Source organism: Tyto alba, unplaced genomic scaffold, assembly GCF_018691265.1.
Source record: "Tyto alba isolate M040663 unplaced genomic scaffold, T.alba_DEE_v4.0 Super-Scaffold_17, whole genome shotgun sequence".
In the NCBI taxonomy this organism is placed as follows: Eukaryota; Metazoa; Chordata; class Aves; order Strigiformes; family Tytonidae; genus Tyto; species Tyto alba.
Genome location: NW_024881279.1, coordinates 22,141,943 through 22,153,942, shown reverse-complemented (window position 1 = coordinate 22,153,942; position 12,000 = coordinate 22,141,943). Strand labels below are relative to the sequence as shown.

General features: G+C 57.8%; 1 protein-coding gene across 1 annotated transcript; it reads left to right on the top strand.

Moving 5' to 3' along the window:
- Positions 1 to 4,306: 4,306 nt before the first annotated feature.
- LOC104362636 (protocadherin-10-like) lies at positions 4,307 to 10,918 on the top strand. Its single transcript, XM_042790468.1, has 5 exons — positions 4,307 to 4,411; positions 5,063 to 7,768; positions 8,969 to 9,027; positions 9,133 to 9,221; positions 9,474 to 10,918. The coding sequence occupies exons 2-5, from the start codon at positions 5,297 to 5,299 to the stop codon at positions 9,731 to 9,733; spliced, it is 2,880 nt and encodes a 959-aa protein (XP_042646402.1). The 5' UTR covers positions 4,307 to 4,411; positions 5,063 to 5,296; the 3' UTR covers positions 9,734 to 10,918.
- The last annotated feature ends 1,082 nt before the right edge of the window (positions 10,919 to 12,000 follow it).

Sequence of the window (12,000 nt, the reverse complement as noted above, 5' to 3'; positions counted from 1 at the left end):
TATCCCAGGGATGTGGGACTTCAAAGTGAAATGCAGGCACCCATTTTTTGTTTGGGTGTTGATGCAAGGAGATGTGTATGGGGAAAAGACAAGGAAACACCCACCCCAACTCCTGCCCCTTGACCTCCTTGTTGGGGCCCCAACTCCAACATTTCCAGCTGTTATTTAGCATGTTGCCTGAGGAGAGGAGAGGCCAAGGGAAGTTGTTAGTGTTATGTGAGGATTATAGCCCCTTCTCTGGATCCCTTTGGGAGCTGACAATATACTTCCTTGTGGCTACAGGACCTTCTTCTCATAGGAAAGAGCAAATCAACTGCTTGTAGGCTTACCCACATGGAGGGGCAAGCTGCAGTGGTTTCTCTGCTGGAGAAGGTGAGATGAATCGGAACGCCTGTCCCCAGGGCCAGTCTTCCCATTTCACTAAGATATACTGGGGAACTTGGGCTTGATGACCCCACATCTTCTGTTCCACATGGATCTGCAGACACCAGGAAACATAGACACCATCAACAGTTCTGACAGCTCGATCGCTTCTCGCTGTCCAACGTGTGAAGCTGCCTGGATCAAGCCGTGGGTCTGCATGCCTTTAACTGTCCTGTCATCCCCGGCTTTTCCTCCTTGTGACACCTCCTTGGCCCGAGCATCAAGTGTCTTCTGGCTTCTTTTTGCACAGAGTTCAGGCAAGTTCGCTTACACTTCTCCCTGTAATGTATTTTTCAAAGCCTTAAATCAGTTTTTTAATCTTCTTTCAAAACTTCAGGTGCAGGTGCTGTGCACAGTACTCCAAGACCAGTCACACTGGTGCCCAACAGGGGAGAGGTGTTACCTCCTAGCTCCCAAAGCCTCTGCTTCCCCCCCATGCAAGCATCACACCTTTGCCCACCCTTACTTTCCTGCTTACTGACCTCCCCTTTCTCTTCAGTCTTTCCCAAAGGAGAGGAGACATTCCTACAGGACATTTTAGAGAAGAGGCTCTAACATGGTGACCGAGGCAGTACAATTCCCTGCACTCAGGAGGAACACAGGCCTTCTTCTGATTTGGGTCCAAGGTCTCTTACTTCAAGAGGAACAAGACACCAGACATGAAAGCAGCTCCTTTTGCAGGCTTGGGCTTGCAAGAAAATCCCTCATTCTGAAGCAGGAGCAGAGACTTTGGCTTTCTGAGCTGCCAGTGAAGTGTGTGTCCTACCGGGAGCCAGAATTGGCTCACCCAGGTTCTGAAAATGCTCAAAAATAGTTGATGGCTACAGAAGGTCTGATCAGGGCTGAGCCCATGTCTCAGCCTCCATCTGTCCCAGGCAGAGTGGTTGGGGGTTTGTTCCTATGTGTTGCTGGCCAAAAGAATCCAATTTACTCTACCAGTAGTGGCCCTTGAGTTGGTCACCTCAGCTACATCTTCTTCTCACCTACAGACTACATGGAACTTCAAGAAAACTTTATTGACACACCCGAGGTCTAAACCTGCCTGGTGCAAAAGGTCTACCTGCACTTCTGCCACGGAATATGAAAGTGCTGAGCAACTCAAGCACCTGGCAGGACAGAGCCTATGCACTGGGACTTCCAGTGGGAATGGAGCCCCAGCATCCTTCATTGCTCCATACCCCGCCTCTGGGCAAGGTGTCTGTGAAAATAAATGGATTCTTGACAAACACAGGACCCACGTTCTCTTGAAACCAAGGCTCTCTGAGCAGCCAGCTCCCTTACCTCAGTGACCACTTCACCTCTGCTCAGCGTGGGTTGCTAAAGATGGGGGCTTTCCAAATCACACAACAGTTTAGATTAGTTGGGAGCTCTGGAGGTCCCTGGTACATCCCTGCTCAGAGCAGGGCTGGTAGGTCAGGTTGCTCAGGAGGCTCTCCAAGGACGGCACTTCCTGCCCCAGTCTGGTCCCTGTGCCAGTGGTTTACTACCCTCACAGTGAAGATTTTTTTTCCCTAATATCTAACAAGAATTTCCCTTCTCCAGCTTATTCTCATAGCTTCTCATCCTGTCCCTGTGCACTTCTGCAAGGAGATGGAGCATGTTTCATGTTTTGCATCCCAGCACCTAAAGGCAGGCAGAGTGCCCCAACAGCCCTGATAAACACACCAGGAAGGCCACCATCCCCTTCAGGGCACTGGTTTTTCCTCCCAAGGGAGGGCAGGGAGCCAATGCTTCAGAGGGGCAGGAGCACTGATCAGGGCAAGGAGCTCTGTGGCTTCAAAGACCGAGCCCCCAGCACCTGACCCTGCACAAGCAACCTGGGAGTGACTTAGCAGCCCCGGGGCCAGGGCTGCTCTCATCTTCAATCAGGAGACACCCCCCCTTCCCACTGTGGTTGCCCTCTTGGTCATTGCAGACAGTAACTGCTCTCGCTTTGAGCAAGAAGGGAGCAGCAAACCCACATGCATGGCTGGGCAGACGGGTGCCTCGGGGAGCTGGGGGAAGGGATCTGTGGTCTGGCAGGGACAGCTTTTCTGGCAGACCCTTCTGCTGCCCCAGAACACAACGGATGGGAAAATGGAGTGACGGTGGTGGCTGGGCAAGGTTTGGTGCCTGCAGGCAGCTGGGTGATGGTCCTCCAACCCTTTGCTCTCTCCGTGGCTTTTCCAAGGTGGCTTAACCTGCGGCATCTCCTGCTACATCCCCTGAGCTCTCCGGCTGGCCTTGCCAGGGCACATCAGTGCTTACCAGCAGCAACCGGCCACCTGCCCGCCTGTGCCAAGACATCTCACAGGGACACACACACACACACACACAGAGCCCTTCTAGCTTCCAGTGTCTTCCAAAACCAAGCTTCTAGCTGCGTCCTGATTCCTTACCCTGAGAGAACAGGGCTGGCAGCTGAACACTACCCTGCATCATAAGAGGACTTAAAATCTACAAGATGTGAAGTGGGGTGTTAGCTGGACTGCCCCCATGCCATCTTCCCCATCCTGCTGTTTACCCTCCTCTGCTATGGTCCCCCAAATAAGGGGTTTTTTGGGATCCCCTATCCCTGTGCAGCATCCCCAGCCTCCCCCAGTCTGTGCCATTTCTTTCAGGAAAAAGCTCCTCAAAACAATCTTGTGCCCCCTCTCAAGCCCCCCACTTTTGACCTTGGTCCACTGGAACTGTGGGGTCTGGCAGGGCAGGCAGCAACCCCAGGGTCTGGGGAGGTGAGGAAAAGGAACAGGATGGGACTATCGTGTGACCTCTCTTAGAAGAGGGAAGCAAGGAGGGGGGACGGACAGGCACACGAATTCCCCCCCTTCCAAGAAAGCGGTGATAGAGAGCTGCGGGGGACGGGGGGGGGACGGGGGGGGGGACGACTGGGGGGGTGGGGGAGGCGGGGAAAAGGGCAGCGGGCCCTGGGGGGCACAGCTCCTGCCGGGAGCGGGTTGCACCCGGGGAGGAGAGGAGGAGATTGAATATTTTAATCTAAATCGAACAAAAGGACGAGAGCCGCTCCGAGGATTTCCCGGAACGCACTTGGTCGGAGAAGGGGAAGGTCTGGAGGGAGGGAAATAAGACCCCCGAAAATCTCTGCATCCGGTGTGCCCCCCGCAAATCCCCCTCTGGCTTGAGCAGCCCTCGGGGGGCTCCCGGAGCAGCCCGATCCCAGGCATCCCACCCCCGGGGGTCCCAGCCCAGGGATGCAGGGCGGGGAGAGGGGGCAGAGCGGAGATGGGGGGGTGGGGATGAGGATTGTGGAATGAGAAAGAAACAGGTCGGGGCAGGGAGGCGGGGGACAGCGACGACGGCAGGGGTGGCCCTGGCGTGGGTGATGGTGCGGGGGCCGGGCTGGCCGTGATCGGCGCTTCCGATGCAGCCTGGGTTTCACTTACCGGGAGCCGTCCCGATTCCACCCGTGAGCGGCCAGAGCCCACGCGTGACCCCGCCGCGCCGCTCCTTCCACCTGCGCGCCCCGCGGCTCCACCCCGCCCTTGCCCGCGACTCTCCCTAACCGGCGGCTCCACGAGCCCGGCACGTCCTGCGTGGGTCGCGCTGCCCTCCCAGGGACCAAATCCCCTTTTCCCAGCCTGACGAACCCCCCCAGCCCCGCCGCCTCCTGCTTCCTCCGGTCTCCCGGTCGGCCCTGGATCCTGCCTCCCACGCGGGTCCCCGTGGGGAGCGGCGGGGGGTGAGGGGGGCGCGGCGGTTGGGGCCGGCTGTTCCCTTCCCACCGGGGACCAGGAGACAAAGGCGGTGAAATATCACTGCACGGCTAAAGCCGCTCCGAGCCCCGCCGAGCCCTTAACTAGATCGTTAGGGGATTATCCGCGCCCTAAGCAGCCGCGGGGCGGGGGGGGGGGCGGCCGTCCCGTCCCGTTACCGAGCGCCCCCGGGGACGGAGCCGGTGGGAGGCGACGCGCGGAGCCGCCCGGGCGCGGCGGCGGCTGGAGACCGGTCTGCGGGGAGAACGGATCGGCCAGCGGAGGGACCGTGATCGGTACCGGGGCGGGGAGGGGGGACGCGGGGAGGGGGGGGTGTCGCAGCGGGGTCCGTCTGTCCCTCTCCGGGGGCAGGGGGGGAGGAACCCGAGGCTCGGTCTGCGCCCACCTCCCCCTCGCCTTCCGCGGGGGGTGGAAAGTTTGTGCCCGCGGGGGGAGCTGCCGGGGAGCGCGCAGATCGTGGGGTTCTCCGACGGGATTGTACCCCGAGAGCCCGAGGGGGCTGGCACTGGGTGTCCTCGGTGGGAGACCGGGATTAGGGGCGCGGGGCTGTGGGCAGGAGGGGTGTCGGGGGTGGGAGCAGGCAAGGGAAGGAGAGTGGGGGTGTCTCTCTGTGCCAACGCGCGGATGGGCTCAGCTTTATCCAGGGCTGTAATCCTCCCTGCTCCGGTAATTAAAAACTCCGCATTACAAGGAAAACGGTGTGCAGGGAAATGTAATCAAGTCTGGAGGGGCTTAACCATCTGGTAAAGGTTAGGACTGGCACGGCGGGGGCCGCGGCCGGAGGATTTGGCAGCCGCTGCGATCTGGGCTCCTCTTAATCTACCGCGGGGACGAGCGCAGCGTCTGCGGGGTAATACCGGTGCCCCGGGAAGCGATCGGTATCTCTGGAGGTCCTACTGCCGTTAACGGGACCTCCTCGGGGCCAGCCCCTTCCCTAGGTGCATCCGGCTCCGGGAGACCGATTCCGGTGTGGCACCGAGAGCTGGATTGCATCCCCTCCCCAGCGCCAGCAGGGAAAGGGTTAAGCGGACGCTCGGCACCCCAGCTCCGAGCAGGGCCCTCCCCCGCCCCCCCCCCCCGGGAGCTCGAAACTCTTTGAAAGTGCGAGGGGCGAGCGAAGGCGAGGGGGGACGCGGCGTCCCCGAGTGGGCTGCGGGGCTATGGGGGCCGGGACAGGCTGCGGGCGGGGGCAGCTCTTCCTCCGCTCCCTCCTCATCCTCCTCCTGGCCGGGCCCCCGGCGTGGCGCCCGGCGGGCGGGCAGCTACGCTACACCGTGCCGGAGGAGCTGGAGCACGGAGCCTTCGTGGCCAACCTGGGTGAGGACCTGGGGCTGGACGTGTCCACGCTGTCGGCGCGGCGGTTCCGCATCGTGTCACGGGCTGGGGCCAGGCAGCACCTGGAGGTGAACCTGGAGAACGGGATCCTCTTCGTCAACGAGCGGATTGACCGGGAGGAGGTGTGTGAGGCCGGGGGGACCTGCCTGCTCCACCTGCAGCTCCTCGTCGAGAGCCCGCTGGAGCTCTACCGTGTCGAGGTGGAGGTGCTGGACATCAACGACCACACGCCCACCTTCCCCTGGCAAGAGTATGTGCTGGAGGTGTCCGAGTCCGCCGTCCTCGGTGCCCGCTTCCCACTGGAGAGTGCCCAGGATCCTGACGTGGGGACCAACTCAGTGCACACCTACCGCCTCAGCCCCAATGGTTTCTTTTCACTCGAAGTGCAGACACGCAGTGATGCCAGCAAGTTTGCGGAGCTGGTGCTGGAGCGTGCCCTCGATCGCGAGCAGCAACGCGCGCACAGGGTGCTGCTCACCGCTCTCGACGGCGGCGTCCCCGAGCGCTCAGGAACAGCTCACATCCTCGTCACGGTTCTGGACGCGAATGACAACGTGCCTGCCTTTGACCAGCCCTCGTACGGCGTGAGCCTGCCTGAGGATGCCCCTGCTGGCACCCTGGTCATCCAGCTCAATGCCACTGACTTGGACGAGGGCCCCAACGGGGAGATTGAGTACTCCTTCAGTGGGCACGCCCCGCCACGCGTCCGGGAGCTCTTCCACGTAGAGCCCCGGAGTGGCCAGGTGCTGCTGAAGGGCCCTCTAGACTATGAGCGGGCAAGCCTCCACGAGCTCTACGTGCAAGCCAAGGACCGTGGACCCTCTGCTGTGGCCGTGCACTGCCGGGTGCTTGTGCACCTCCTAGATGTGAATGACAATGCGCCAGAGGTGACCCTCACCTCTGTGTCCACACCCGTGCTGGAGGATGCCCCACTGGGCACCGTCATCGCTGTCATCAGCGTTCTGGACCGGGACTCCGGGGACAATGGGCGTGTAAGCTGCGAGGTCAGCGCCGATGTACCCTTCGAACTCCGCTCTTCCTTCCGCAACTACTACACCCTGGTCACCACGCAGGCACTGGACCGGGAGGTTGTGTCCGAGTACAACGTAAGCATCACAGCACGGGACATGGGGTCCCCCGCCCTGCTGACCCGCAGCACCCTCACCGTCTCGGTGTCCGATGTGAATGACAATGCCCCACGCTTCCTCCAGCCCTCCTACAGTGTCTACGTGATGGAGAACAACGCACCCGGTGCCTCCATCTGCTCCGTCAGCGCGTTGGACCCTGACTGCCAACAAAACTCCTACCTGTCCTACTCCATTGCTGACGGGCACATCCACGGCATGCCTGTGGGCACCTATGTGTCTATCAACTCAGACAGCGGGCACATGTATGCCCTGCGCTCCCTTGACTACGAGCAGATCCGCAGCTTCCAGGTTCAGGTGCAAGCACAGGATGCGGGATTCCCCCCACTCAGCACCAACGTCACCGTCCACATCTTCGTGCTGGACCAGAATGACAACGCTCCAGTCATCGTTTCTCCCATGCCGCGCAATGGCTCCGTGGCCACCGAACTGGTGCCGCGATCAGCTGGGCCTGGCTACCTTGTGGGCACGGTGTCGGCAGTGGATGCGGACACGGGGCTGAACTCTCGCCTTTCCTACCAGCTCCTCCAGGCCACTGACTTCACCCTCTTCAGCGTGACACCGGACACGGGTGAGCTGCGCATCCTCCGCTCCTTTCTGGAGCAGGATGCAACCCGACAGCGGCTGGTGGTGCAGGTGTGTGATGGCGGGCAGCCAGCCCTCTCCGCCACCGTGTCCCTTCTGCTTTCAGTGGTGGAGACCATGCCGCAGACTCTCTCTGACTTCAGCGAGTTCAGCCTCCCCCCAGAGGCCTCCTCGTTCTCCCCACTCACCATTTACCTCCTTGTCTCCCTGGGCTCCATCTCCTTCACCTTCCTCCTCGCCATCCTCATCCTCACAGCCATTCGGTGCCATGGAGAGCGGCGCTCCCGTCAAGGTGGTGGCTGCCACTGCTGCCCCAGGTCCAGACCCTCCCCTGATGGCCTGAAGACATCCAACCTGGCAACGCAGCCCCCCACAGGGACCACGGCTGCCACCTGCCTTGACGTACCCGGGGGTGGCCCCCCGGGCTACTGCTACAAGGTCTGCCTTGGCCCTGAGTCTGCCCAGAGCGACTTCATGTTCCTCAAACCCTGCAGCCCACCCTGGAACAATGAGAAGGACCCCGGGAAGCGGTCCCAAGCAGGCCAGCATCTCCAGGTCTCAAAACAGGTAATGCCATGCCTAGTGGTGCTTACTGGTGCTCCACAGGCACCCCCAGCCCCCTCCTGCAGCCTCTGCCATGAGAGAAACCAGGCAAGGATTTTCCCAGAGAATAACTGTCACCTTTGGTCAGTGGAGAAATTAGGAGCCATCAGGCAGTGGGAAACTCTCCACTGAGTTTCACAACGGGTCTAATTGCTTGGGGGGTGGCAGGCTTGATAATGCCAATGCCTTTTGCACCCGTTAGAGGCAACGGAGGTGCTCTAGTGCCCTGGGGAAGGTAGGGTGGTGGTGGGGTGGCATCTCCTTCATGTGGGTGAGCAATTCACACTGGGGCAGCCTGAACATCACTGCCGCTCTGCTTCTCCCATGCCGGCGGGGTTCCACAGTGTCCTGCTGCTGCATCCAGGGCTGGTCCTGGCCCCACCAGCATCACTCGTGTCCCCAGTTTTGGCACCCAGGCCTGGCCTCTGGGCTGCACTGGGCTGCGCCAGCAGGGAGGGAGGTGGGGTCTTTGGGGTGGGATTTTGATGTCAACATTTGTTAGGTCTTGAAAGGTGGAATGTCTAATTTTCCCAATGAAAGAATCCCTCTGAAACGCAATTACAAGGATGGAGAGTGACGAGGTGTATAATCCACTTTCGTTTGACTTTTAATAAAACAACCCTTCTAAGGAGAGCCCAAGACTCGCTACCAAGAGGCTCTCCTCACACGTCTTCTTGCACGACTGGACTCACTTCTTTAATACCTTAATGGGATTTTCCCCTAGTTGTTTGCAACCCCCTTGAGACACTGGGTACGCTGCCAATTTCCACACCTCTCACCCTTTGCTGTCTGAGATCTGGGCTAAGCTACCATCCCACATGCAAAAAAAGGCTTTTTAAAATTAACAGAAATAGGAAAAGCCCTTCTCTCTCCCTGGAAGGACAAACCTTGGCAATTAAACTCCCAGAGATGGAGAGCAAGCCCCAGGCAACTCCGATGTCTCAGGAGGGTGGGGAAGGTCCAAAAGGGAAAAGGCTGGTTCAGCGCTGCCTCAGTTTCACTAAAATAGTAATGTGCTGTTTGCTTCTCCATAAAGGAGGAGATGGAGTCTTGTATCCCTGAGTAACTGAAGCCTGGTGTGGACAGGGCTAATTAACAGAGGGTCCCTGGGCTGATTAACAGAGTGTCCTCATAACCAGCCTTGCCCTTCCCTCTGTTTTCCAGATCAAGCAGCCCAACATGGACTGGCTGCCTCCAAGCACACAGCGACCTGCCCTGAAGAGGTACCAAATCCAGCCCCGTGGGAACAGAGGGAGTGGGTGGAAGGGGGGGTGTGGGGATGGGGAAGTTATGTCCAACTCAGCTTTGAACTGGTCTCTTGTCTTTAGCTCCCAGAGCATGGAGGATGTGGGGGAAATCCGCAAAGCCCTCCAAAAGGAGCACGAGAGGCTGTGCACACTGGTGACCCCTGTCTCTGGTTAGTATTGGGTTGCTGGGGCTGGAAAGACCAGACCCTCTTGTCACTTGGTGGTGGTGCAGTGGTGGGGACACATCCCTGTTCCTAGTAGTGGTAGAGTTTTGTGGGGTGGAAGAGATGTCCAGGCTCCAGAAGGGAAGTTGGTGACACACGGCCACGGGCTTGCACTCTGGGACAAGGATGTGATTGTGCCCCACTGAGCTATGGATGTGACCTCCCCGTGAGCCAGTCTCATGCTCATCTTTTCTCCAGAGTTTCAGAAGGCTTCAGCAGGCACCAACAGCATCTGGACACCCCAGTACAGCCCCTTGTACCCAGATCACAATCCAGACCTGGATTATCAGCACAATGTCTACATCCCTGGCACCCCTACTCTGCTTTCCAGCAAAGACGGGCCACTCTTCCTGGGCCGGGAGAACAAGAACAGCTTCTCCACCTTTGGCAAGAGGAAGAAGATGGCAACTTACTGTGACATGAATGACAGCGTGGTTATCAACAACAACCTGAAATAGTGGCCAGCACTGGGCCTGGAGGGCTCTGCCCAAGGCCCTGTGAATCTCTCACATTATTTCAACTGCTATGTGCACCTGCAGCACGCAGCTCTGTGTATAGACCACTCAGGACTTTGTGGGGCTGCTGGGATAGTGGCTCACCAGAGTGAGGGGAAAGGATTTAATGAGCAAGAGAATGAAAAGTGATAAGGATGAGCGGGAGGCGGGCGGGGTGTGGGCATTTCTGCCATCTCATCCTGCAGAGCTGTGTTGGCAGCAGGTGCTGTTGGGGGTCCATATGACCAGATTTAAGAAAATCTGCCTTGAGTTTACCCATTCTCATGTCCCCTTAGGGACCATATCTCTCTGTAAACATTATCACTTATATGTCTTGTCTGGCTGTGTGAATTTACTGAGCTGCATGCCTGTATTTCTGTCCCAGTAGGCATGGAAAGTGTACGCAGACCAAACCTGGTTCAGTCAAGCCCAATCCTACGTGCTGGGGCAGTGACTGTTGCTCTGTCCCTGAGATCCAGTGGAATGTGTTGCATGTCCAGAGCAGCCACTGGCATCTGTCTTCTCTGGGGAGCAAGCGCAAAACCCAGCCATTATGGGTTCTTCCCTTCGAACCCTGACCCACCATTTGCAGGGCTGGAGACCCAAAGTCCAGGGCACAGCCAGGGTCAAGGACACAGCCAGTCTTTGCTCCAGGAGCAACATGGGCTAGGGCACACACAAGAGCTGTTAGCTTAAGCAGCTGCGAGATACACAAGGCGAGGCCCTGCTGGTAACTCTTTAGCCCAAGGCAACATCATCTGATCAAAAGAGAGTTTCCATCCATAGGAGGGGCCCCAACACAGGTGAGGGTCCTCTTCCCTCCCCTCCAGCCCTCACCCAGATCTCTGTTTTCCTCAGCTCATGAATGCCTGGGGGAACCCCTGCACTGGGGTCCCCACCTGCATAGGACAGACATCTCCCACTGTGCCCTGGTTCTCTTTGAGGACTTTTAGCTGTCTGTCAGGAGCACTCAAGGGCAGGATTCCAGTCCCAGAACAGTCTCTCCCCTTCCCTGCTTACCCTACACCTGTCCATCCGGTCTGTCTGCCACCATTGCCAATCGCTGCTGTCACGGGACAGTTCATTTCCAATCCATCTGTGCAGAACATGACAGCTCTTTCTAAACCAGGTTTGTTTCACGATGTTTGATTTGTACCAATAAATTGTATTTTAATAGCTCACCCTGGACCCTGACTGTCCCTGAGCCACATATGACAGCAGGAATTGCTGCTCAGCTCTTGGAGCAGAGCTCTCAGCTCCAGGATGCATGTGTGTCCATCCTTCTGTCCTCCTTAGTTGCTGGAGCAACCCAGGAGAGCTCATTTTATTCACTTCACCTGGATATTGGGGGATTAAGGTCCCCTTGCCTCCTTCCTTGGACACAGGAGCACTTTGGGGTCATGGCCATGAGAAGCCATGAGCTGGAGATGTCACACAGCTGGCTCCATGGTCAGAGACTCTGCAGGGACTTGCACCAAGGTGTGGGCAGAAAGGGCACCGAACTACTGGGGAAAGAGTTTGGATCTGGCAGTAATGGCTTATCGGTGTGCATTGCTTTCTATGGTTCATTTAGGCTTTCCCCTGGATGCTCACCACCCACCAACTTGCCTCAGGAGTCACAGAGATAACCTGGATGTGTGTTAGGCATAGGGAACAACTGCCTGGGAATAGGCAAGCCTGTATCTGCTGGTGGGATGAGTCTTGTTTTAACGTAGGAAGTGATTCAACTTTGGATGAAGTCCTGAGATGGCCACACTGTGGCTGTCCTTCTTTTACCCCCTGCTTGCTCAGTGACTGGCCTGGGGAGGCTGCAATGCAACCCAGAAAAGTCCTTGCCTACAAGTGGATAACATGTTCTTCAGTAGAAGCAAGGGGCAGGGAACACTCAAAGGGATCCCACAGGAGTCAGGGACCCATGAGGACAGTGCTTTGGACACAAAAGGGACCTAGTTGCTTCTGGGAACTTCAGTCCCAGCTCAAATCTGCCTGACTGTGTGTCATGGTTTGAGCTCAGAGGGCAATTGAGCACCACGCAGCCATTCACTCACCCCTTCCCTCCAGCTCTTGGAAGGAGAAAATGAACCAAAAGGCTTGAGAATCAAGGTAAGGACGGGGAGCAGTGGCTCACTCGTTACGGTCACAGGCAAAAGACAGACTCAATAGGGGAAGAAAAAGAACATCACTTCAGTTACAAAAACAACACTTAACAGAAAGAGTGAGACAGTGAGAAA